The sequence below is a fragment of the Mesocricetus auratus genome, unplaced genomic scaffold (genome assembly GCF_017639785.1).
Source record: "Mesocricetus auratus isolate SY011 unplaced genomic scaffold, BCM_Maur_2.0 Super-Scaffold_100007, whole genome shotgun sequence".
Lineage (NCBI taxonomy): Eukaryota > Metazoa > Chordata > Mammalia > Rodentia > Cricetidae > Mesocricetus > Mesocricetus auratus.
This window is the reverse complement of record NW_024429191.1, coordinates 82,188,495-82,214,941: the sequence shown is the minus strand read 5'-3', so window position 1 is coordinate 82,214,941 and position 26,447 is coordinate 82,188,495. Positions and strand designations below refer to the sequence as shown.

At 38.0% G+C, this 26,447-nt stretch overlaps 1 protein-coding gene across 1 annotated transcript in view; it reads right to left on the bottom strand.

Moving 5' to 3' along the window:
- The window catches only part of Efcab13 (EF-hand calcium binding domain 13), a 76,246-nt gene that overhangs the window by 31,393 nt on the left and 18,406 nt on the right, over positions 1-26,447 (bottom strand). Inside the window, exons 9-15 of the mRNA XM_040748068.1 lie at positions 21,594-21,665; positions 16,212-16,646; positions 13,944-14,081; positions 10,753-10,824; positions 7,593-7,736; positions 6,344-6,418; positions 470-613 (exon numbers count right to left, since the gene is read on the bottom strand). Coding sequence (XP_040604002.1) covers positions 470-613; positions 6,344-6,418; positions 7,593-7,736; positions 10,753-10,824; positions 13,944-14,081; positions 16,212-16,646; positions 21,594-21,665 — 1,080 coding nt within the window. The remainder of the gene's footprint in view (positions 1-469; positions 614-6,343; positions 6,419-7,592; positions 7,737-10,752; positions 10,825-13,943; positions 14,082-16,211; positions 16,647-21,593; positions 21,666-26,447) is intronic.

Here is a 26,447-nt window from a genome sequence, read left to right as displayed (position 1 = left end):
AAAATAGACAAACAGGACTGCATCAAAATAAAAAGAGTTGTCAGAACAACAATAATCAGAGTGAGCAAGAGAAAGATAGACAAAGAGAGAAACACATACACACACACACACACACACACACACACTATGGGCAGGAAGCTAGCAACCACTTACCCATGAATTGAAAGAAAATATTTTAAAATCATACATTGGATAAGAGGGCTACTATCTAAAATATATAATGAACTCAAAATACTTAACAGCAAGAAAATATATAACCCTATTTCTTAAATGGGCAAAAGTCTTGAACAAATATTTCCCCCAAGAAAATACATAGGTAGCTCACAGCTGTATGAAAAATACTCTAAGCATCAGAGAAACACAAGCTGAATACACAGTGAGATCCCACTTGGTATTTGTTTGGCTGTTTATCGCTAAAAACAGACACTAAACTTTGTATATCTCTTAATTAAATATTTGGAATACCCACCATCAACTGTTGTTAATTTCACCACATCTAAGAATTCATCCTTTTTTAAATGACTATTCAAACTAGACAGAGAGTTCCACAAGAGAGAAACATCCATCTGGTCCTTGCTGAGGTCGTGGAGGATCTCAATAACATCCGGCAACACTAAAACCATGAACAAAAACACAAGCTTTATAATATATTTATCCAAGATATCAACACAACAAACTATTATTTTAATAGTTAACAATTAAGGATTTGGGAGCTAAGATAAACATCAAATATAGAATAAATGGGCATCAAGGCATAATAAATTATCTAACCTGTTTACAATATATCTCAGAAGTTTCTGAACTGTTTCAAGAAAATATGCCCTCACCCCTGGGTAATCACAATCATCATCATCATCATCTCTTAACTGGGAATTCAAATCATTGGAGCAGTTTCCCAGCATATTCAAGGGCCTGAGTGCAATCCTCAACACCACACACACACACACACACACACACACACACACACACACACAAAGAAAGAAACAATTTTCCTTGAATTTTAGATTTATAAAAGTCTGAATTCCCAAACATATCTGATAGGGGATGTCCTTCTGTATGTTTCTCTTATTGGTGGATAAACAAAACACTGTTTGGCCAATAGCAAATAGAGGCAGAAAGATAGGTAGAACTGGGAGATGAAGAGAACTCTGGGAAAGGTAGGTAGAGGGAGCCCACCAGGAGGAGGATGCTATGTAGCCACCAAAGGAGGTCTGGGCATTCTCCAGTAAGCAATGACCACATGAAAATACACAGATTTAATAGAATGGGTTAATAATTAAGACAGAGCTAGCCAATAAGAAGCCCTAGCTATCAGTCAGCAGTTTTGTAATTAATATAGTGTCCATGTGTCTTGTTGGGGCTGAGAGGGGCAGTGGGGCCTGGTAGAACAAGAAAACCCAAGCAACACATTTCAGAAAAGGTTAAGATTTTACTTTTCATTGTGTGTCTATGTGTAGGGGTACAAGTTTGCATGAAGGTGTCCACAGATGGCAGAAAGAGGGTGTCAGATCACCTGGAGTTGGAGTTAAGGGTGGTTATGAACTGCACAGTGTGGGTGCTGGGGCCCCAACTTGGGTTCTCTGCAAGAGAAGTAAGCATTCTTGACAGCTGAGCCACCTTTCCAGCTTCATGTTCCCAATTTTGTTGTTGTCGTTGTTGTTTTGCTTTTGTTTTTTGTTTGTTTTTGTTTTGTTTTGTTTTTTGAGGCAGGGTTTCTCAAAACCGGCTGTCCTGGAACTCACTCTGTAGACCAAGCTGACCTCAAACTCACAGAGATCCACCTGCCTCTACCTCCTGAATGCTGGGATTAAAGGTGTGTGCCACAATCACCATGCTCATTTTAGTTTTGCTTCATGTCTTTCCCAAAATTCTCTCCTATCTCCTTCTTCCTATAGTGGAAGTTTTGATTTTGATTTTAGTATAATCTTAAACTGGAAGGTAAAATTATCTTCTTACTGGTTACAGAAAAACCACCCTGCTTCACAATAAAAAGTGGAGTCTCTGGAAGAACAGACAGGAAAATTCTGTAATGGTTCAACAACAAAGATGCTGGTGGCTGTGACAAGGGTGATAGTAATGGAGATATGAGAAGGCAACAAATCAGGATGTATTTTAAGAATTAAGATGTGTTCAAAGAATTAAATGGAAGGCTGAAGAGACTGGGACCACCGAGTCCTGAGATGCTAAGTTAATAGTCATGTGTTCACAGCTTCCCACAGGAAGAAGAAGCTACTGGGGAGGACTTGCAGATGAACTGGGAGTCAAGGATAGAGGAATGTATTAAAGCAGTAAGATCACTCAGAAAGAACCGTCAAGAATGGAACCCAGAATGGAATCTGGGGTCGTGCTGACATTTAAAAATCAACTACCAAAGTAGCAGCCAGTAAACAAGGCCAAGAAGTAAACACTGATAAACTGGCAGTGGGTAGGGAGGACTAGAGGCCAACACTATCTCGGGTACCAGAAGGAAAACTTTCCAAGAAGCAGCAGGGATTAAATGGTTAACAAAATGAAGATGAAACTGAATTAGCAATCTACCCCCTAAGTTTTTATAGAAAGTTAGTGTGGAGTAATGGATCTTTTTATAGGAAGAACTGAGGCTGGAGATGTAGTTTAGCATGTTAAGACTTGGACCCAATTCTACCACCAAATAAATGAATGAATAAATAAATAAACAAGCAAATAAATAAATAAATAAATGCATAGTCCAACAAACAATTAGAAAAACTGTGGACTAGGAACAGCAAGCTTTTCCTTCATTGCAGTCATGAAGCATGTTTTTTTATACCAAATTGGCACATGTCTTTGTACCACTAGCTCCTAGGGAGCTAGGGCAGGAGAATCACCTGAACCCAGGCTGGGGAGTTTAAGACCAGTCTGGGAAACATCACAGACCTCATCTCATACAAAGCAGTGTAATAGATGAGATGAAGGGGGCAGCGTGGCATTGAGGCCAAAGTGGGAAAGCTGCTTAAGAATGGTCCTTCCCTATGGGTCTACACAAGCAGATACGAAGCTCAAGGGGGGGCACCAAACGACAGAAAAGAGTACTGTGTGTATGCTGGTGGGATGGTATAACGTGGAGCTTGGCAAACACAACTTTACCTGAGATCTAATCATAATGGTAGTGTGTACCAGATGTGTGGCACTAAATAGGCCTAAGACAAGGAGAACTCTGTACCTTGGTTTTCTCTTCTAAAAAATATTATAGCATTCATATGGGAATTTATGGGGCAATGAAAAATATTTAATATTAATGCATGATAAACACTATGTATGTATAACAATAATACAATAATTATAATTGCTATTATGTAGTACATATAAGTCTATAGTTACAACTGAAATGTTTACAAAGTCTATTTGAAAATTAGGACTAAATGTACCTTTACTACTTTGGTTTGCTCATTTGTTTATTTGAGAGAGTGTGTCTTAGGGTTTCTAATGCTGTGAAGATACTCTGTGACCATAGCAACTCTTATAAATGAAAATATTTAGTTGAAGTGGCTCACTTAAGTTTCAAAGGTTCAGTCCATTATTATCATAGTGGGGAGCGTGGCGGGCATGTGGGCAGATGTGGTGCTGGCTACATCTTGATATGCAGGCCACAGGAAGTAGACTAAGATACTGGGCAGTATCCAGAGAAAAGGAAATCTCAAAGCCTGCCCCCACAGTGACACACTTCCTCCAACAAGGCCATACCCACTCTGACAAAGCCACATCTCCTAATAGTGTCACTCACTCCTTTTAAGATTATGGAGGCCATATACATTCAAACTGCTGCACAGGGTCTCATTCTATAGCCCTGTCCTGATACTCACTATGTAGAGCAGGCTGGTCTTGAACTTATAGAAATCCACTTGTCTCTACCTCCCAAATGCTGGGATTAAAGATGTATGCCACCATGGCCAGCCCTTTGCTACTTTTTCTCAGGAATTTAATAAAAAGCTTAAACTCCAAGAACTAAACTAGGGAAACTTTTTCTGATAATTTAAAGCCTAAGATTACTATCTATAAATGTCAGACATTCACATAACACTAAGCCAAGATTCAGCATTAAAGTGCCACAGTTCACTATCCTTATGAGAAAAATGTTTAGTTAGATTCAGATATCACTTATTACACAAAAGCAATTTCCAGGAAATCGGAGTTTTACATAGGAAAAGAAAACTTGAAACCTCTGGAAGGCACTGGTAATTACCTTAGTAAGATCAAAATTGAGATATTTTCCATATGAAGGCAAAGCCAGAGGCTAAACCTGAAAAGGGTAGGAACTGGAATAGGGTTGGAAGTTGGAGAAAAATGGGGATTTTAAACAGTTGTTTCAGAGAGTGGGAAATAAGCTAATTGTAATCAGCCCCATGCAGAGTTGGCAGATTCACTGCATGGGTTCCAATGAAGTACAGAAAGGCTAGAGATTTTAGGGTATTGCGTAAATATATATAACAGACGATTTAAATCAGATAAGAAAAGCAAACATGAGCGGAGACTGATGCGAAGTGCAAGGGTAAACGGATTGAAGTCCACATGTAGGGGTAGAGAACCAGTAAGAGGACAGGCCCCTGCACTGGATGTGCCGCCAGGCAGTGCTGGAGAGCTGGCCTGAGTAGTGACCATGAGCAAGAGCTGGTAGTCTGACCGATGCAGCTACCACCCAGGCCCAGAACCAGAGTTATGTGTAGGTCACCCCAACATCCACCTCATCTATGAACTTGTTGGGGCATGTGAAGGGGACGACCCTACAGATCCAAACAGCAGGATCTCCATGACAACAGGATAGCCAAGAGGAGTCCCAGTGAAAGCCCATTACCAGTTGTGTAATGGAAGCCAGAGGCTTCAAGCCAGACCAAAGACTTGTAGCAATGAACACTTGCAAGTAAAAATGAGTGGACTAAAGGATAAACTGTGACTCAACGGGCCACACACAACTTCCACGACAAGACCTTTTCCTTTTATTTTTTTTTTTGTCTTGGTTTGGTTTTGGTTTTTCTTTTAAAATTCTTTTTGTTTGGAGAAGGGGGAGGTTGCAAGGGCAGAGAATGGATTCGAGGGGACAGGGAAATAAGTGGATTTGGAGAGAATACATGATGTGAAACCCACAAATAATCAAGAAAAGTTAAAAAAAAGATATGAAGTGAGCAATCTGATAAAAATGGAAAAGTGAACATAAATATATAATATTAAACTTGCAAAGAAAATATAACTAAAATTTGAATGAAAATATATTATGTAATTGTGCTAAGAAAAATTTAACTTCCCTGACAGTGAAAATCCTAAGTGAAAAATTGAAATGGCTGATAATACAAGAATAACTAATAACTAAGAATAACTCTTAATTAAAATCCACTGCCATTCAATATATAAGCATCAAATAATATAAATCCAGCCACAATGTTTAAAATACTAATGTCAGTCCTTAAAAATAGATGATTATGGGGTTGGAGACATGACTCATCAGTTAAGAGTATGCCATGCTCTTCTAGAGGACCTGAGTTCAGGTCCCAACGCCCATGTCACCAGCTCACAACTACTTGAGACTACAACTTCAGGGGATCCAACATCTATTTTTGGCCTCCACAGGGAACCATCCCCATGTGCACATACCCAACCCTCACCCCAGACACCAACATATAATTAAATATTGTTACACAGAGGTTATAGCCTTTTCTCTATGCTAAGTAGTGTCAAATACTAGCTCATATTAGCATACTGGCAGTTTAACATAAAGCCTGGTACACATTAATGGTTCTTTTTGTTTGTTTTGGTTTGGTTTTCGAGACAGGGTTTCTCTGTATTGTTTTGGAGACTGTCCTGGAACTCACTCTGTAGACCAGGCTGGTCTTGAGCTCACAAAGATCCACCTGCCTCTGCCTCCCGAGTGCTGGGATTAAAAGCGTGCGCCACCAATGCCCAGCCCTCATTAATGGTTCTTGAATGTTATTAAGTAGATTAGAATACTGAAAGAAATGCTGGTAAAACAGCTGAAAACCATAAACTCTGCATATTAGTTTTCAGATTCAAATTGTATCACTTTCTCAGAGTGAGAAGACATTTCAATCTCCACCCCCCACCCCAAATGGATATAGCACACGTGGTTATGTCTACAGTAATTATGGAGGTCAAAGTAAGAAAGAGTGTAATAGCTCTCATGTCACCTGCATGTAGAAGTTATTCTAAAATTAGGGCTCAGTAATGAAAAGATTACAGCCACACTTAGCAGCACAAAGGCAGGCAGTCATTGCTTGACAATCTGTCAGATGACTAATTCTTTTAGTATCTTATAAAAGCCTGATATCTTCTAAAATCTTTCAGAACACCAAGTGTCGGTAACATTCATACGTACATAAATTTTCAGAGAAGTATTTTGTGTGGCTCATCATGGTATCCATAGATTCTTTAAAGTTTACTTGTTTTGTTTCTAAAGGGAAGAGAAACATTTTCTTTAATATCTTCAAGTATCCAATTACTATGACAAATACTAAATTATGTGAAGATATAATTATACCTATCATTCACTACTAATCACTAAAATATATGTTTAGAAAGATAAAAGGTAATTCAATTTAGAAGCAAAACTCAAACACTTAATAGAAGGTTGTTCAAAATAGTACCCAGTAGCGTAACTTTCGGTATATTTCACCTGGCATCTCATTTTGTCCATGTGAGCTCATGAATGTCTGGAAGTTCTTTATCTTGTCTTCCATCACTTTTTCTTTGTCTGTACTACTCTCACTATTATAACTACAATAACCTTTCAAGAAAAACATATCTACATGTGCATACCTCTGCACACATGGTCCAGGGACTCTGCTCATTCATACAAACATTATAATTGGCTCAAAAAAGCCTGAATCTTGTTGAAATTTCTTTAAACAAACAAATTAGAGAAATGACAGTCTTAGTCTATGGCTATAGCACCCTCAGCATTCCCAGATCTCAGCTCATCCCAAAAGCTGAATAGCACTGGATAGAAGAACTGACTGGTTTCAGTCTCTGAACCTATCAGCATAGGACATGTTCCCATTCAAACCATCCTTTATATCCAAAGTCACATTTTCTCTATATAAGTTTTATACAGATTATATTTTCTACTTCTTTTTTTATTATGAAGGTTTTAAATATATACAACTAAGAACATTATAATGAATTCTCATACAGTGTCCTTAAAAACAACGACTTTTAACTCAACTATTCATGCATGTGGAACCCCACTTGCTTGACTAGCACACCTCTATCTCTCCCTTTAGGAAAACTCTTGCTCAGTTACATGGGCACTGATGCCCCAAATCTAGCAAGTCTTTACTGTGAGTAGATAGCTTTGACGTGAGGAAGGCCCCTTTGCCCTTCCAGTGCCTTGTGTCCTGACTTCCATCTTGTCAGGCAGCAAAATCAAAACTCTGCTTTCTTTTTCTTTGCAGTTTTACCTAGGAGAAAGTATCTGAAAAGATGATTAATACTGGCTATATCTAGATGATGAATTGTGAGCATTAAATTGTACTTTTGAACTTTCCTTTATTGACTTAATACTTTTTCTAACAAAAACAATAAAGTCATTATTCTGGAAATAGTTTCCTTGAAATTTTATCATTTACCATCAACTTCAGTTAATTCTTTGATCTTCTTTAGTTCTGACTTAGGAAGATAAACTCCAAAATTTTGAAGACAAGTGTCTACATTCTCATAAGCAACATTTTCATCCTCAATTTTATTAATGCCTTCAATGGCATCATTCAATGCTGAAAATAAATTTGTTCATATTAGAATTAAGTAAAATTGAATCCAAACAAAATACAAGTATTAAGATGAATGTTAAGGCCATCATTAAACAAAAATACAAATCACTTTAGACATGCTGCATAGTAACAGCATACTCAGAATGCTTTAAGGGGTTTTGTTGGTGTTTGAGAACAGTGTCTCATGTAGCCCATGCTGGCATCAAACTACCCTTGTAGCTGAGGATAACCTTGAACTTCTAATATTCAATCACCATGCATGGTTTCTGCAATGCTGGGGATCAAACCACATGCATACCAGGCAAACACCCTACCAACTGAGCTGCATCTCTAGAGCCTAATTTTTCAGTGCTAAAAGTCAATAAGTATCAGAATCAGTCAGCAATATTCTACTTTGCTATGTGATTTCTAAATCTAGGAAATGCCAACTTAATTATATTGACAGTATCACCACTGAAAACATATAGAAACAAAAAATATTATGAGAATGTCCTACTAAATTCAACAAGTTAAAATTCTGTGGTGATTCATTTCATATTACAAAAACCTAAGTAAAAAACCTTCAGTCCTTAGTGATAACTGAGATAATATTTTGTGGATTGTGTAGTTTGGTCCATGGTAAATTCATTTAGTATAATCTTCTATAAATATAAATATGATTACTTAGAAATAATTATCCTATATCTCTTATAATACCTTAAAATCTATAATAATTTGGACAGTGTTTCCTTTCCTTCATTAAATTTAAATTGCTAAATTTATGCTGTAATGAAAGCATTCCTTTTTTTTCATTTTCCTTTTTTGAGATACAGTCTCACTATGTAGCCTTGGCTGTCCTGGAACTCACTATGTAAACCAGGCTGGCTCTGAACTCACAGAGATCCACCTGCTTCTGCCTCCAAGTGCTGGAATTAAATGTGTGCGTCATTATGTCTGGCTATAAAATCATTCTTAAAAGAAATTCTTCCAAAATATACATGTTTTCATGCCTACCTCCTCTCACTATGCTGGGATTCTGTCTAGCTTGAGCTTGTCACAGATCTTCAGTATGCTGTCTCAACTGCTGTTAGTTCATGTGTGGTACTGCTCTGCTGTGTCCAGAAAACACTGATTCTTTATAGTCATAAACCACCTCTGACCCTTATATTTTTTTCTGCTCCCCCCACCATCCTTAAGCCTTGAGAAAAGGGGATATGATAAAGATGCCCCATTTAGGGCAAACATTCCACGGTCCCTTATTCTCTGCACTTCTCCTAGCTAAGGAGCTATTGACAATTGGCAGAAGCTGGGAACGAGTGAGCCAGTTTTCTTTAAGATTTGGTTGAGCACGCTCCAGTGCAAGGCCACACACACAAGAGTATATGGCAGTGTCAACTGTATTTAATGAGTATTTTTTTAAAAGTGGACACAGACTTGGGTAAGTAGGGAAGAGTGTGGGGGTGGGGGGATCTGGGAGGAATAGGAGGGACAAATGTGATCCAAATACACTGTATAAATTTCTCAAAGAACTAATAAAAGTGAAAAAAGAAATTAATAAAGAAATCAAGCAAATATCATTGCATATGCACAGTTTTTAAAATGGTTGATAGGCCAGATGGTGATCAACACAGAGAACAACTGGCCAAGGTGCAGAGAATGAGAGATTTGAGAATGCTTAGCCCTAAATGGAACATGTATACCCACGCCCTCTTCTGGAGGCTCAATGATCCCTGTGGAAGAAGGGATGGAAAGAGCGTAAGAGTCAGAGGCAGTGTATGACTACAGGAAACACTGTCTTCTGGACACAACTGGGCAGCTGCACCTATGAACTCGCAGCAGTTGCAGCAGCATGCATAAAACCTGTGTAAGCCCAAGTCAGGCCAAATCCCAGCATGGAGACAGAAGCTGGTCATGCAATCCCATCCCTAGCCATGGAACTACTGACAAAATGTTAGCTGCTAGGGACTGGAGGCGCAGTTTTCTCTAGGAGTGTACTTCCTAGTGAGACGCCCACGCTCCAGGGGAGTACCACACATCCAAAAATAATTAGGTGACACAAACTGGTCTTTAAAAAAAAAAGGACACAAAGTCCATGTGTAATGAAGTAGAATAGATCTAGGAAGAGTTGGTGGTGGTGAATATAATCAAAGCACATTTATTAAACTCTCAAAGGTCTAACAAAAATTTAAATTTTTAAGTAGGAGAAGGCATTATAAATCATTTGTAGAAAAAGTGAGATCTGGAAAAATAACACTCGCACACTGGGAAAAATTAAAAAGGTCTTCTCAAATGTAAAATTCAGATCAAGTATTTTATTTCACTTTAATCTTGTTTTAAAAACTATTTGTATAAGCAAAATAATTACAAACAAAAATCAACAACAAAATGAAAACAATACTGGATTGTTGTGAACATTGCACAACTCTATAAATTTACTTAAAAATCAGTGAGTGGGTCAATATTATGTGTATAAATTATAACCTAATAAGTGCGTCGTAAAATGTTCTAAAACAAAAGTAAATGATATCAGTATTTCATCCAAACAAATTCCTCATGAATAGTTGAAAATCAGTTCCTAACCAATGAGGCTAATCACCCGTTTGCTCTCTTGCTATCACTTGTACTGTGGAACCTGTACGGAGCACTTTGGGTTTACACAATTCAGATGACAGCTCTATGAGAGGAGCAAGTTAGTTGTTATTACCCTGAGACAGCAAGTTCTTATAAGTTGGCTGTTAACCTGACTAAGACTCACAGCAGCAGGAAATGTGGCAGGCAGTGTCCATCTCCAAGCAAGCCCAGTTCTATTGTTTGGGCTTAGTTTTGTTTCATTTTGTGCTCTATCTGTTTTGTTTGTGGTGAAGACAAGTTATGTAGCTCTGCCTTGAATCCCCATTCTCTTGCTTCAGCCTTCCAGATGTGGGAATTGGAGAGCTATGCTCTGCCATGCCCCACAGTAGCAAGTTCTCTGCCATCTATTCAATTTTCTTTTCAACCTAATTGCTTTCCTCAAAGTCATTTCAAATCAAATTCTACCTACCATCGTATCCAGAAATATTGTGCTCCTTGGAGACTGCCATAATAAAGTCATTTAAATTCACCATTCCATTTTCTGTAAAATAAAGAATTTAAGTTACACATTCTGATACATTTTACATTAAAAGTATGTTTTCATTTTTATTAAATTAAAATAAAAAACTTATTTGATCCTTAATTTCACCATCCTATTCTGCCTTCATACACTCTCTTCTAAAATGAGTATTTCTGAATTAGATCAGTTCATATCTGATGAAGGAAGTCCTTCTGTGTATATGTTATCCTACTGGTTTATTAAATAAAGCACTGTTGGCCAATAGGGAAGCAAGATAGGTGGGACTAGGAGTCGAAGAAGATTCTGGGAAACAGAAGCACAGTCAGTCACGATGAAGGACACCAGAAGAGTAAGAGGTCCGAACCCTTTCTCCGGTAAGAGAACACCCCGTGGAAATACTCAGATTAGCAGTGATGGGTTAATAATTAAATCAGAGCCAATAAGAAATCAAAGCAAATGGCCAACAGCTTCATAATTAATATAGTGTCTCGTGTGTTATTTGGGGGCTGAGACAGCAGTGGGACCCAAGCAGCTGGCGGGAAGACTACACATTACACACATCATTGTTTCCCTTTTTTAATTTATGAGATCATAATGTAATTACAACATTTCCCTCTTCCCTTTCCTCCCTCCAATCCTTCCCACATACTCCCCCCAGCTCTCCTTCAAATTCGTGGCCTCTTTTGTGTTGTGGGATATTACTTTAAGATGTGTTACATTGTTCATGCTGAAGAATATTTGTTTAATGATGCAAAGATATGTTGCATTCTTTTATGTTGCATTTTCTTAATTCTGTGAAGCTGTGTTACTTTGCCTGTTTAAAACATCTGATTGGTCTAATAAAGAGCTAAAAGTATAGTAGCTAGGCAGGAGAAAGAATAGGCAGGGCTGACAGGCAGAGAGAATAAGTAAGAGGAGAAATCTGGGAAGAGAAGATCGAGGAGCAAGAAAAGGAGGAGAGGACAACTCCAGGGACCAACCTCAGAGTAAGAAGTAAAGAAAGGTATATAAAATAGAGAAAGATAAAAGCCCAGAAGCAATGTAGATGGGATAATTTAAGCAAAAAATATGGCTAGAAATAAGCAAGCTAAGGTCGGATATTTATCAATAATAATAATCTTCGTTTGTTTATTTGGGAGCTGGGTGGCAGGCTCCTAAGAGCGTAAAGAGTAAAAACAACCAACAACACTCCTGTTTATAAATTGTTATTGCATGCGTGCATATACAAACACACACCTTTTATTTTAATAACCACCGGAAGCATATTAGTGCCATAAACTATTTACCAAGGACACAAAAATAAGTAAGACATAGCCCTGTTTTTTTAATAGTTACTACATGCAAAGGACTGGATTGGTTGCTAAGATTTGATAAATATGAGAAAGTTGAGGAGTCAATTTCATGCCAAGGTGAAAAGCCAGTCAACATGGCATTCATTAAGACATCTTGACAGTATTAACCAGCACTAACCAAGTATCACACCCATACCCCTGGGATTAGAGGTCCAATTCACTACCAGTTTTTAAATATAATCCCTCCAACAGCAACCACTCAACCATGATAAGAAGCAGTGGGTTCAATAACTTCTCTAGCACCCACTCCTGATACATTTTGAAATCAAATTTTCTTCTTACTTGTATTAGCTAAGAAATTATGCCCAGGCTCTGAAAATTCACTTTTAATGTTGGTATTCCCAAGTCATTCTTCCCAAAAAGAATGTTCCTCCTTTTTTCTCCCCAGATGAGCTTCTACAGTAGATAATTCTTAGTTACTGATAAAAAAATAACTCTCTAGCCCCAGCTAACACTCCTAGCAACAGGGGATACATGGCCTGAACTGGTCATTTTCTATGACCAGGCAAGACTTCCAAAAGAGGGATTGGGACACCAACCAGCCACACCATCTTTGACCTACTGTCTGTCCTGCCTATGGGATGTGCTGGAATTAGTGACCACCCCAATTATCATCAAAGAGTCTTCATGCAGTGACTGATGGAAACGGATACAGAGACCCACAGTTAAACATTAGGCTGAGCTTGGGGATCCTGCTGAAGAGAGGAAGGAAGGATTGTATAAGATAGAGGAGTCAAGAACATCACAAGAAAATCCCCCTGTGCTTATAGGAGCTCACAGAGTCTGAACTGACAACCAGGGAGCCTATATGGGATGGACCTAGGCCCTCTGCATATAAGGGACAGTTATGTAGATTGGTCTACTTGTGGGACTCCTAACAATGGGAGCAGGGGCTGTCCCTAATGCTGTGGCTGGCTTTTGGGAACCAATTCCTCATACTTGGTTGCCTTGCCCAGCCTTAATACAAATGGAAGCATTTAGTCTTATTGCAACTTGATATATGTCATGCTTTGTTAATACCCATGGGAGGCCTGCCCTTTTCTAAACAGAAACAGAGGAGTGGATGGGGGTACAGAGAGGTGGTCAGGGGAGAGAATGGGAGGACAGGAAGGAAGGGAAACTGTGGTCAGGATGTAAAATAAATTAATTTAAAAAAAAAAGAAAAAGCCTAATACAAAAGCCCTCTCAAGAAGGAAAAAACTTAAGGGTCCAGCCTGCGACACTACTCCAAATCCCTCCTGTGTGTGGAACCTTCATCCACTTCTCCTTAAATCCAAGATACTTGATTGGATATTTTTATGAGCCCTTTTTCACTCCCTGACTTCTGCAGCTAGCTCAGCCAGCGCCTATTCCCACTCTAGAAGACACAGCACAGACATCAATGTGGAGCCTTGCTGAAACAAGGCCTAGTTTCCCAAAGCAATCTAGTAACTCAGACTTCACAAGGCTTTTTGCAACTACTATGCTTCTTTTTTTCCTGAGTGTGTGGAGTGTGTAGATGGTGTAGTGGAGTGTGTGTGTATGTGTGTGTGTGTGTGTGTGTGTGTGTGTGTGTTCACACATTGCCATGCCTGCTCAACTTTTATGGGGGGCTGGAGGGATCTGAACTCTGGTCCTCAGAGTTGAAGAGCAAGAGTTTTATCCACCAAGTCATCCCCACAGTCCCATATCTGTTCTTTCTTACTCTTTAGAATGACCCATTCCATTCCTCAAAAAGAGAATTCCCCCACCCCCGACTTAACTCCACAAAAGTACTTTCTCAAAAATTTAGACTTAGCAAGTTCTCACCGACATTAGTAGTCTCTGGTACAATATTCTGGAAGCCTTTATCTGCTACGGTAATCCCTACTGTGGATAAAGCCGACTGAAGTTCCTCTGGAGAAATGTAACTTCCTTGGAGCTTGTTGATAGCATCATGAACACTTTCTAAACACACCAAGTATCAGAATGTTATAAGTATCTAATAGTGGCTACAGAAATATTTTTGTTTAGTTTTTAATATGTTTTGAGACAAATCTCACTATGCATCTTAGACTAGACTAGCACCCTCTACATAGCCAGTCTGGCCTTGAATTTGTACACCTACCTTGAACTCCTGAGTGATGGGGTTACAGGTACCTAAAATCTTGAGTAATCTGAGGAGAGGTTTCATCTACTCAATACCACATGACAGGAAGATTGCTTTTTCTGTTCCCTTATACTTTTGCTTTTAGATCAAGCACAAAACTGTTACAACTCTACAAAAGTCTATTCAGAAGAGCAACCTGTTCCAGTAACCCAGGCTGCTTGTTTCTAATTTAGATACGGCTCACGAGTCCAAAACATCAATGAATTTTGTTTAGATTCCAGAACCCCAAGCACAGTTTTAAGATTTCTTTCCCTTCCTGTAAATTGACCCTGCTATGCTCTGAGTGCACACTTTTAATAAAAATCCTAGAGGCATATACACATGGACAGTATCACTTCTGATATTCAGGGAAGAAATGTGTAATCTGAATTTACTCACAAAGAAATATAAGGAAAAGTCAAAATGAGGAGTATTATACAAAATAATGGGACACTGCTTTTCTAATGTCAAGATTATGAAAGACCCAGAAGATATCCTAGAAAGATAGATGAGGGTCACTTTGCCACTAAATGCAATATGTAATCCTGGGTCAGTCTGTGATCAGAAGGACATTCCTGAGACAACTGATAGTATCTGAGTAAGGTCAAATGTCAGGAAGGATTGTTGTATCAATGTTAATTCCCTGATTTAGCTCATTGTGCCATGATATATAAAATATTAATATATGGGGTTATTTGCAAATGTGTTTCACTATATTTGCAACTGTTGTGAGAGTAATGTCAGTTTTAAGTAAAGGTTTAGTTTTTTTAATTTAGTCATTAAAGCAGTCCCATGAAATAGAGTCCTTGTTACTACAGCTATTTTTAGGGAAGTGATTTATACCTAATGAATTACTTCATTTTTCCTTGCATGCAGAACATGATATGAAAGCGGTCAATGACATAATTTGATTTAGTAATGTAAGGTAGGTAGATATCGTTGGCTCATGAGGCCTCTCCTATTGGCTGACTAAATGTTTACCACATTGTGTAAACCCAGGACTTTCTTACCTAACACACAGTAATAGCAGCAGAGTAGTAGAGGAATCAGAATGAATACCCCTAGTCTTCCTCACTGGATCATATTCTTTTCTCAACTATTTGAGCTACATGTTAGTGTAGGAATTATTTTTCAGTAATCTCTATTTTAAACTACTACATTAAATGATAGTGTGTTTTTAAGGATTCTTTAAAGATAGCAGACATGATAACTTCAGCAGATTGTAAGAAGAGAATAATTAAATTCCATACAAGGTACCTCTGCGATGGAAGTAGAACAAAAAAAAAGGAAAATCATTATCTTTAATGAGGGCCATGCACACTAAGATATACTTCTACCTAAGATGTATAGTATTCATTATTCTATCTTTAATATTTTCCATCCATAAGAAGTAATACCTGAAATACCAGTAATATCTTCACATATTTGAATTGTGAGACTCAAACAAAAATTTCATATATTTCCTGCATATCCAAATAAATTACCCAAAAAAATTATCAAAGAAAACTACACCTCTTCTCCCCCTCCTCTTTTTCTCTGTATCTGTGTGTGTATGTTTGTAAGTGTGCATGTTGTGGGACTGAATATGGACATGTGTGTATGTGAATGTGGAGGTCAAAGGTCAACCCTTGGGACTTGTTTTTCAGGCACCACCTGCCAAGTTTTTGAGTCTTTCTCTGGCATAGAGATCTTAGTTTATGCTAATCTGGCTAGCCAGCAAGTTCCAAAGATCCGCCTGTCTCCACCCTTTCCCAGGAATTATCACCAAAATCACAGAATTATATCAACTGCTCTGCATATCAAAAGTAGTGGTTACACAGGCTGACAACTAAAAAGCTAACTATTCAGGGGGCAAAGTGTAAGCAATCAGTGATTGGCTCACGCTACCCATTTCTGCAAAGTCTGAACACTCTAGAACCTAAGTCCTGACTTTGGCATGTGACACTGACCTAAGACACTAACTGCATCTTTTTCCTTAGATGAAACGGGTTTCAGGGGGCTGGGCTGCTTTGTCACAGATGGCTTCTCAAGTTTTGAGATGTTAGAAGCATCACTTTTATCCAGAAACTTATCGAGGCTTGTCGTACTCCTCAAGATAGGTGGTTTAGACTTTGAATCTTCACCCTTGGGGTATGGTTCCTGAACTCCCACATGATCAATGTCAACCCCACTTGAGAGTTTTCTTGTTTGTAAGGAAGTTTTTGATCGTTTAAATTCAGGCTCATAGTGTTTCTCCGTGGTTTTACTGCGATGTTGAAGGGCAGATACACTTTGTTTTTTTGCTGGAAGAGTTTCGGACAATCTGGAAAGTAAACTGTCTTTCTTCTTAGGTTGTTCTGGTATACTTGATAATCTTTTACTTGAAGTGGCTTCATCCATAATTGCTAAGTAAGAGAAATATATTGTTTTATTTATTGATTTCATTTATTTGTTGGATTTGTACAATATTTCAAACAAATCAAGTAAGTCCTCATAAAGGCCAATCCAGAACTTATGAATTGCTTAAACACACAAAACAAAGCTTAACAAAGTTGAAAGGGCTGGTTATTAAATGATCAAACTATTAACCAGTCCAGTCTTACAGATTATTATATTTAAATACACCTATTCAAATCTATTTAAAGTTAAAATAAAATACTCTGTTGGGCTGCATTATTCTCTACTTCACAATTTAGAAAGATAATGGGTTAGTAAGGCAATAGAGTTAGAAATACCCTCATTGTAATTGTGCAGAACTGTAAGAAGCCACAGAAGGCAAGCTCTTATTAATAAAGTTAAAATTCAAACAGTGATTCTCATGAGTACTCTCAATGTCTGTAAGCAGAAACAATCCAATACAAAAGTCACAACTCTAGAAAATATTAGAAAACAAAATGTCTGAAGTCACAACTTCCTTTATAAAAATCCATGTGATGGTTCAGAAAGATAACTTATGTATGAAAACACCAAGTATTTCAAGAGTTCTATACTTGATCCTCCACCCAACTCTATCTGCTATGGGATATTTGTGCACTGTATGAAGACGTGTCACTGTGACTGGTTTAATAAAGAGCTGAGTGGCCAATAGCTAGGCAGGAGAGAATAGGCAGGACTTCTGAGGAGAGAGATGAACTCAAGGTTAGAATCTATGTGTGCTAGAGATGTCAGAGAGACACTGAGGAAGTTGAACGTATAGAATGGAGGAGAGATAGAGAGTCACATGGCGGAATGTAGATTAATAGAAACAAGTTAATTTAAGTTTTAAGAATTAGTTGGGGACAAGCCTAATCTAAAGGCCAACCTTCCATAATTAATAAGAAGTCTCTGTGTCATTAATTGGGAGCTGGCAGTCTCAAAGAAAGTCTGGCAAGAAAGATTCGCTAAATCTATGAAATTGCCAAACACCTACAAATCAGAGAAAATACACCAATTGACAAAGCAACAATACCATCAATTATAGTATTAGACTAGTCTAAATTGGTATACTTTTACAGGAGTATTATAGTTTCTTGTGTCTGTTATTAATTGCTTTTTGATATAGGAATGTAACTCACTTATATCATCATCATAGATTTGTGTGTGTGTGTGTACGCACATGAAGGCCAAAGGACGACATCAGGGATCAGGGGTGGTTCTTTTCTGGGTATCAAGCACCTTGTTTTATGAGACTTCATCTCTCACAGGCCTTGGGCTTGCCAAGTAGAATAGGCTGGCTGCCAGTGAGCCCCAGGAATCTGTCTCCACCCCTTCAGAACAAGGATTACAAACGCATGCTACAGCACTCTTTTTCTTTCCTTTTTTTTTTAACAGTACCACAAAAAAATGAATTTAAAACTAAACTAAGAGAATAGAGAAGACTCAAAAAATAAAAACTTTGGCAAGAAGACATTATAATTCATACCACAGAAACACAGATGATCACAAATAGCTACTACAGAAAATTACACTTCAACAAATCGGATAATCTAGAAATGGATAAATCACAAAAATATACAATTTCCCAATTAAGTCATAAAGAAATGGGATATTTAAACAGACCAATACCAAGTGATCAAGGATAAAACTATCACCAAAGGAACCCCCAGGATGCAATGGTACCACTACTAACTACCTACAAACTTTTAAAGATTGATTTATTTATTATGTATACAGTGTTGTGCCTGCATGTGTGCCTGCATGCCTAAGAGGGCACCAGATCTCACAGATGGTTGTGAGCCACCATGTAGTTGCTGAGAATTGAAGTCCAGCCCTCTGGAAAAGCAGCCATTGTTCTTCTTAACCTCTGAGCCATTTCTCCAGCCCCTAACAAACTTTTAAAGAACTAATACATGTTCTTTTCAAACACTTCCCAATAATGTAAAGTAGAGGAAATATCTCCAAATTCATTTTATTATTCATGTATTTTTACATTTAATTATATGTATAGGGAAGTTTGCACATGTGAGCGTGGGTGCCCATAGAGTTCAGAAGAGGGTATTGGATCCTAGAATTACAGGCAGTTGTGAGTCACCCAACATAGGGGCTGGGGACCAAACTTGGGTCCTCTATAAGAGTAGTATGTATTCTTAACTACTGAGCCATCTCTTTCCAGCTCCACTTAACTCTAGGTCAGGATCACTCTAACATCAAAGCCAAAGACCACACAAGAAGAAAAGAACATTACAGGACAATATTTCAATAAATACAGATGTAAAATTTGTCAACAAATACTAGCAACTGTATTCAACAGAATATATAGAGGATGATTCTCCACAATCAAGTGGCATTTATACCTGGAATGCAAAGATGGTTCAACACATAGAAACCTATAAATATATACTAACAGTACAAAGAAGGGCTGGCAAGATTTCTCAGTGGGTGAAGGTGCTTGCCACCAAGTTGGACAATCTAAGTTTGATCCCTAGGACACATATGGTGGCAGGAAGAAACTGACTTCTGCAAATTGTCCTATGACCTGCACACATACATCACACCATGGCCATTTTAAGCAATACAAAAGACAAAAATAATGTATTAAATTCAATAAATGCACAAAGGGAATTTGATAAAATTGATCAATTAAATATTAAAACATTTTACCAAGTTAGATGCAGAATGGATGTACTTCAACACAATAAAAGCCACATATGACAAGCCCCTACCTCACTTCCTACTCAATACTTAAACATAGAAAACTCTCCCTTTACGATCAGGCCCACTCTTTCCAGTATAACACTGGAAATCCTAGCCATAGCAATTAGGAAACAGAAAAGAAAAGATGCACCCAAACTGGAGGGGGCAGGCATAAATTGTCCTTGTTTTCAGATGACAAGATCTTACAAACAGAAAGCCCCTTAAGTCTCCAGCATAGCAGGTGATGGTGGAACACACCTTCAATACCAGAACTCAGGTGGCAGAGGCAGGCAGACTGCTGTGAGTTCAAAAACAGTCTGGTCTTCAGACTGAGTTCCAGAACAGACTCCAAAGCCACACAGAGAAACCCTGTCTCAAAAAACAAGCAAACAAAAAGACTCCACTGTAACACATTAAAACTAATAAAATATTTCAAATGAAGTATATATGATTTCATAAATTCATCATATAAAATCAAAAGATCAAAAATGTAAATGTAAGATCTGAAACTATGAATCTAATTGAAGAAAACATAGGATAATATTTCAAGACATCAATATGGGAAATAATGTCAAAAGTACTAGTAGATTAATGGGATTATATTAAACTAAGAAGCTTCTAAATAGTCCAGGAAATAACAGTCTAGAGACTAAAAGAATTTGAGAAAGACTCATCTTAAAAAAATTAATTTCTAAAACATATGTCACTTAAAAAAAACTGAAGTAACACTTTAAATATACATCCATTAGTCAAACACAAAGACAAAACCAGAAATAGAGGTGAAGCATCTATAAAGCAAACAAAAAGAAAGCCTAGAGTGTAAATGGTCTATAAGACATAAAGGTCAACAAAATATGACAAAGAGGACAGAATATCTGGTACAGCCAAGTTTACTATGATGACTTTTTGACATTTTAGAGCATTTGAAGTCAAATCAGTAGTAAAAGAAAAAAAATCTTAAAACAAAAACACAGACACACAAACAAGGCCAGGTGGTGGTGGTGCATGAATTCAAGACCAGCCTGATCTACATGAGCTAGTTCCAGGACAGCCTCCAAAGCCACAGAGAAACCCTGTCTCAAAAAATTTAAAAAAAGAAACCATAAGCAAATAAATAAATGACAGTTATTAATTCAAAGGAGGGGGGCTAAGGTTATACAGAAAAAGTTCCCAATACAAACAAATGACAAATGTTTGAGATATAGAAATGCTGATTATCTTGAATCAAAAAGTATGCTCATTACAAAAATTATCACACTTTCCACATGTGTGTATGTGTTTGTGTGTTTCAATTAATTTTTAATGTAAAAAATCAACAAGTTAGTTATAATGATAAATATCAATTACCATCCCTAGGAAACCTAAGGTGGGGGAAACCTTTTTGTAATAAGCTAATCTAACTACAGAATTTTGGATGATTATATTATTTATGATTTATTAAAGCTTGCCTAAAGATTCAGAAAGAAAAGTCAGCCGCAAGCTATAAAGATCAGGGAGTGGTGGTATACACCTTTAATCCCAGGACTCAGGATTAAGAGGAAGATGGATTTCTGTTAGTTCAAGGCCACCATGGTCTTCCAAAGAGTAAAGACTATCAGAGCTCATGCCTTTGATCCCAGCACCTGGATCACACACCTTTTATCCCAGCATTAGAGAGATATATAAGACAGAAGCAAGGTCTCAGAGCTGGCATTCAGTCTCAGTATTCTCCAGCCACATCAAAGAGAGCATAACAGTCTGGGATTACCATCTGAGGTTTGGTGGAGCCAGGATCACCTTTCAGTCTGAGGTAGAGTGAGAGCTAGTGACCAGCTGCTTTGCTTTTCTAATCTTCAGCTTGAAACTTGAACCCCAATATCTGTCTCTGGGTCATTTATTTTTTTGTGCTATGAATTTTTATAATTATTGAGATAATATTGACCAAATTGCATTTGAATAAATGAAAGGGAAATTTAAAATGTGACATAAAGTGCAGTAAAAGATAAAAAAGGATGCACTTAATGGAGAACAACACCAAATAATCAGGAATGGTAAAGAATATGTAAGGAACTAATGCCAGGGAAATACCTGTGTTATGTAATCAATATCAAGAAGGAACACTTAATGTCTATTTGGTCTCCCTAGTTAAAAGACTAGGGAAAGAGGCTCAACACCCATTAGAAGAGCTTAAAAAGCTGTGGGCTAGGAGTTAACTTAAAGATTACTTATAAACAAAACATATAGCCACAAAGATCCCTTACAAACATCTTCATACTGTTGTTGCAGATCATCCAAGGTAAGTATAACGTCCCCAATATCCACCGTGTTGTTACCTAAAACAGAAAGAGTAATTCAAAGTACTTCCATTTACTTTTAAGCATACATACAGCTACCAACATTAATATAAGAGAAATGTGATTCAGAAGAGTGTACAGGTAGAATGAGGAGGCCAGCCATTATGAGTTTTGAGTACTATCTGGAATTGCTCATTAATAGCTCAGTACACAATGAAGTATGAAATTAAGACCATAAGTCTTCCCTTTAATAAAAGTTTCTTTTTTGTCTGTCTTTTTTATTAATATATTTTTACACTTCAATCCCAGCTCTCCCTCTCTCCTCTCCTCCTGCTCCTCCCACTCCCCCCATCCCACTTCCCATCCTCTGCTCCTCAGAGAGAATAAGGCCTCCCCTAGGAAGTCTACTAAGTCTGTCCCATCACTTCGTTGAGTGAGGCAGGATCAAGGCACCTCCCCACCCCCTACACCCCTGTGTCTAGGATGAGCAAGGTATCTCTCCATATAGAATGGGCTCCACTAAGTCAGTTTGTGCATTAGAATTAGATCTTGGACCTCATATATTGTCCCAGTCACACCACTGTCACCTGTATTAAGGGTTTCTTTATCAAAAGAAACAGCCACATTTTAAGTATTTATACAAGACAATCAGATTAACATTTTATAAAAATTTTTAAGATATCACTTCAAGTATTTACTCCTTTGTCTCAATTTTTAGATTGTGGCCTCAAAAACAGAAAATATGTATTTTAATTATCCTCCCCAATTCTTAGCAAAATCTCTACTTCCTATCACTTAAAAATGAATTTTAATAAACACAGTATCTGAAAGCTGTAAAGAACAGCACACACTTAGAGATGCTTGAAGAGCACCTACAGCATCAATCCCTCTACATATGTATACTAAGTGTGTGGTCCAAATCTGTTTCCTAAGGTCACTATTTCCCTTAATATTTAAACAAAACAGTTGAGACCCCCATAGCACACACTATCAAAAATCAGTATCTACACAAATGCTGAAGATTCCTGAGCAGTTTTTACTTCCACAGTCAACTTTTCTGCTCTGTATATTGGTTTGGCTTTGTTTTTTATATAAGATCTCATGCAATAGCCCACAATGACTTGGAACTCACTGAATAGCCCATGCTGGCCCTAAACCACAGCAACCCTCCTGGTTCTGTCTCCCAAGTGCTGGGATTACAGGCATGTGTCACCACACCCAGCTCCCACAGATTTTTTGATCTCACATAGTATCTATAGACTATCATCTCTCCACCTCCAGGAGAGTCAACACATAACCTATAGGCCTTTCTCCTTTAATCAACTTTTACCAATTATTTGTAATTAATGAGAAAAGCACAAAAAGCAATTATGCTACAGCTTGAAGTTGTATGGTTATTCTTTATCAATTGCTAGATCCCTACCCATCCACTTTTGTAACAGTCTTCTTATAGAGCTGAGCCACTGCTCTGTACCAAATTCCTGGTTTTTCTTGTTCAGTGAACTGTAACTTGCCTCTCTGCTCCAAGTTGACTTTAACTCTCATCACCAAACATACCAATTAAGATTATTTTCATGGGTTCAAGAGGTATGGAACTAGCAGAGTGTTTGTCTGGCATGCTTGAAACTCTGGGTTCAAATCCCAATACCCCTAACACAGAGGCATTATTTCAATAGCTAAAAGACCAGGAGCTTCTTTATGATGGGATGCCTGCGTATGTGTGTGAGGGGGTAGGGGGTATGTACATGTGTATTTAAGTGAGCATGCCTGTGCATACAAGTGTAAAGATCAGAGGTCGACATTAGAAGTTTTTCCTTTATTGCATTCCACCTTATTTTGGAGGGACAAGATTTAAAGCTCACCATTTGTTCTGGGTTGATTGGCCAGCAAGCTCCCAAGATGTGCTAGTCTCCATATCCCTACCCCCACCATCACTGGGATTACAAGTATGCATGCCTGGCTTTTACATGTGTGTTGAGAATCCAAACTCAAGTCTCATACTCAACAAAGCAAGTCTGTTACCCATTGAGTCATTTCCCAAACCCTAAGGACCTTCTTTAGAAGGAATTTTGTTTAAATTTTAGCTAACTTATTAACATGACAAAGAACACCTCTCTGGTTGGAGGGGATGGAACAAAAAGGTCCTAATTATTAACTCAATACATATGTGTTCACAGTTTGTATGTGTTGGAAGCACTCTTGTAAATACTGAGGATAAAATACGGAGCAACAGCAGGGGACTGGGGAGGGTAAAGGGCTTGCTGCATAAAGCATAAAGGCCTAAGCTGACGTACCCTGCACCCACAACAAAAGTCTGAGCAATGCACAGCTGTAGACCCAGAGCTGGAGGGGATGAAGACATTGGATCCCCAGCCTCACCAGCCAGCTAGTTCAACCAAAATGACAAGCTGTAGGTTCAGCGAGAGATCTTTTCTCTAAAAACAATAAAAGGAAAGGCATAGAGGAAGATACCCAAATTTAACCTCTGGCTTAGGCACACACACACACACACACACACACACACACACACACACACACACACACCAAAAAAAACCTTGAACAAACTTAACATTTGTACACTTAGCACTTAGGTTTAAGACACAAATATTTTTAAAAAGCAATATGTACGTAATTCACACTGTAATTAGTACTGTGGGGTATATATCTATACAACATAAGAATGTTGTCTAGTCAGAGATCAGGCAAAACATCTTAAATGTATACAGTTGTGTTTACATCTAAAGTGTAAGTAGAGATTGACTAGGAGGAGAAGAATGCTCAAGGAACAGTTGTAAAAAGCAATGGTTGTTTGTCAGGAAGGGGCATGGTATATAGCTGAAATTCTAGAAGGACACAGAAAACAAGAACATGATCTGAAATACAACTAAAGATCTGGGTAAAGGCCAGATAATACAAGGCTTTTTCCTAGTGAAGGTTACAGTTATTGTGATGGACACCATGACCAAAGTAACCTGGGAAGGAAGAGTTTATTTGGCTGACATTTCCACATCACTGTTCATCATCAAAGAAAGTCAGAGCAGGAACTCAAACAGGGTAGGAACCTGGAAGCAGGAGCTGATGCAGAAGACATAGAGGGGTGCTACTTACTAGCTTGCTCTTCATGGCTTGCTCAACCTACTTTCTCATAGAATCCAGGACCACCAGCCCTGAGGTAGCACCACCCACAATAAACTAGGCCCTCCCACGTCAATCACGAATCAAGAAAATGCTCTACAGGCTTGCCTACAGCCTGACCTTATAAAGGCTTTTTGTCAACTGATGTCCCCTCTGATGACTCTAGCTTCTGTCAAGTTGACATAAAACAGATAGCACAGCCTTGTACATCAACTTTAAGTGTTCTTTATCCCAAGAGCTATTGTTGAACAATCAGCAAGGAAGGTAATAGGATCAGACCTGTGTTTTGAACAGATTACTCTGCCTGTTATGTAAAAGGATCCAGGCTGGTATGGGTAGACTTGGGAAACTGAACTGTGGTAGTTCCAAAGAAAAGGTATGTTCATGTGGATTAAAGTAGGGAAGTAAGTATCAGAGATAACTCAGAGTTTAAAATACGAGAACTTCACAATACAGCTGTTGGGGATGGTTTGGATTTCTGCCTCACCCCTCTATTCATAATGACAAACTCTGTGATAGATGTTTATAGTCAATTTTTATGACAATCCTTGGAAATTAGTTTCATTTGTTCAGTCTATCTCTCCAAATCATATGGGAGACCTAGAGACCCAAAGACTTAGACAAGAAACCATAAACCAAAACAGAAGGTTCTGCAAAAGTTTCACATATAACCTGTTGTTTTTGGTACAGCATACCCTAAACACTATCAAATAATATGGCTTGAAACTTACCTCTAAAAATCTCCACTTTTATGAACTCTACTCACATCTACCATCCAAGAGCTCATCATAAATAATAGCCTACAACTCTGGAAGGCGGAAGAAGAAGGCTCTCACAAATTCAAAGCCACTCTAGGCTACAAATGAGTTCTAGGCAGGTCTGAGATGCAGAGTGAGACCCTGCTTCAAAACAAAAAGGACATGGGACTTGAGAGATTACAGTTAAGAGCACATGTTACTCTTGCAAAAGACCAAAAGTTCAGTTCTCAGCACCCACACAGCTGCTCAAAACTGTCTATAGCTCTAGTTCCAAAGGATAGGCCTCTGTGGGAACCAAGCATGAATGTAGTGTATATACATACATGCAGGCAAAACAACTCATTCACATAAATTAAAAAAAAACTTTAAACCAAACAAATAATTAACAAGCCTATAGGAATATACACAGCTTAGATCTATCTTCAAACCACTACAAAGTCACCTCTAGAAAATGACAAAGGCCAGTGAAACCCACTTAAAACGACATATCTGGGTTTTTCCTGCCATGTATATACAAATTGTTGCATCAGCCTACATCGTCACTTCATCTATAACCCTACTGCCCCTTTAGTGTTTAGTTCAGCTATAACCTCAGATCATCTCTCCCTGGCGCCTCCAATGGCAGCCTACAAACACCCCACTACAGGCATTTACCACAGAGCATTACAATTTACATGGTTCTCTCCACACTAGAGCTGTATTTTATGCATCTTTATTCCACCTATCATTACTCCATGCACAGTAAATATTAAATGACTAACTGGCTTGCTGAATGAATAAATCATTTAAATACTAACCAATCTATTATTGTAGGCTATCCTTTGGTCAAATGTTAGCATAACATAGGATCTCTCATATATCCTTATAATATTTTAAATCAAGTTATGATGCATAGAGAATAACCAAACAGGATAGGGAATTTTAACCA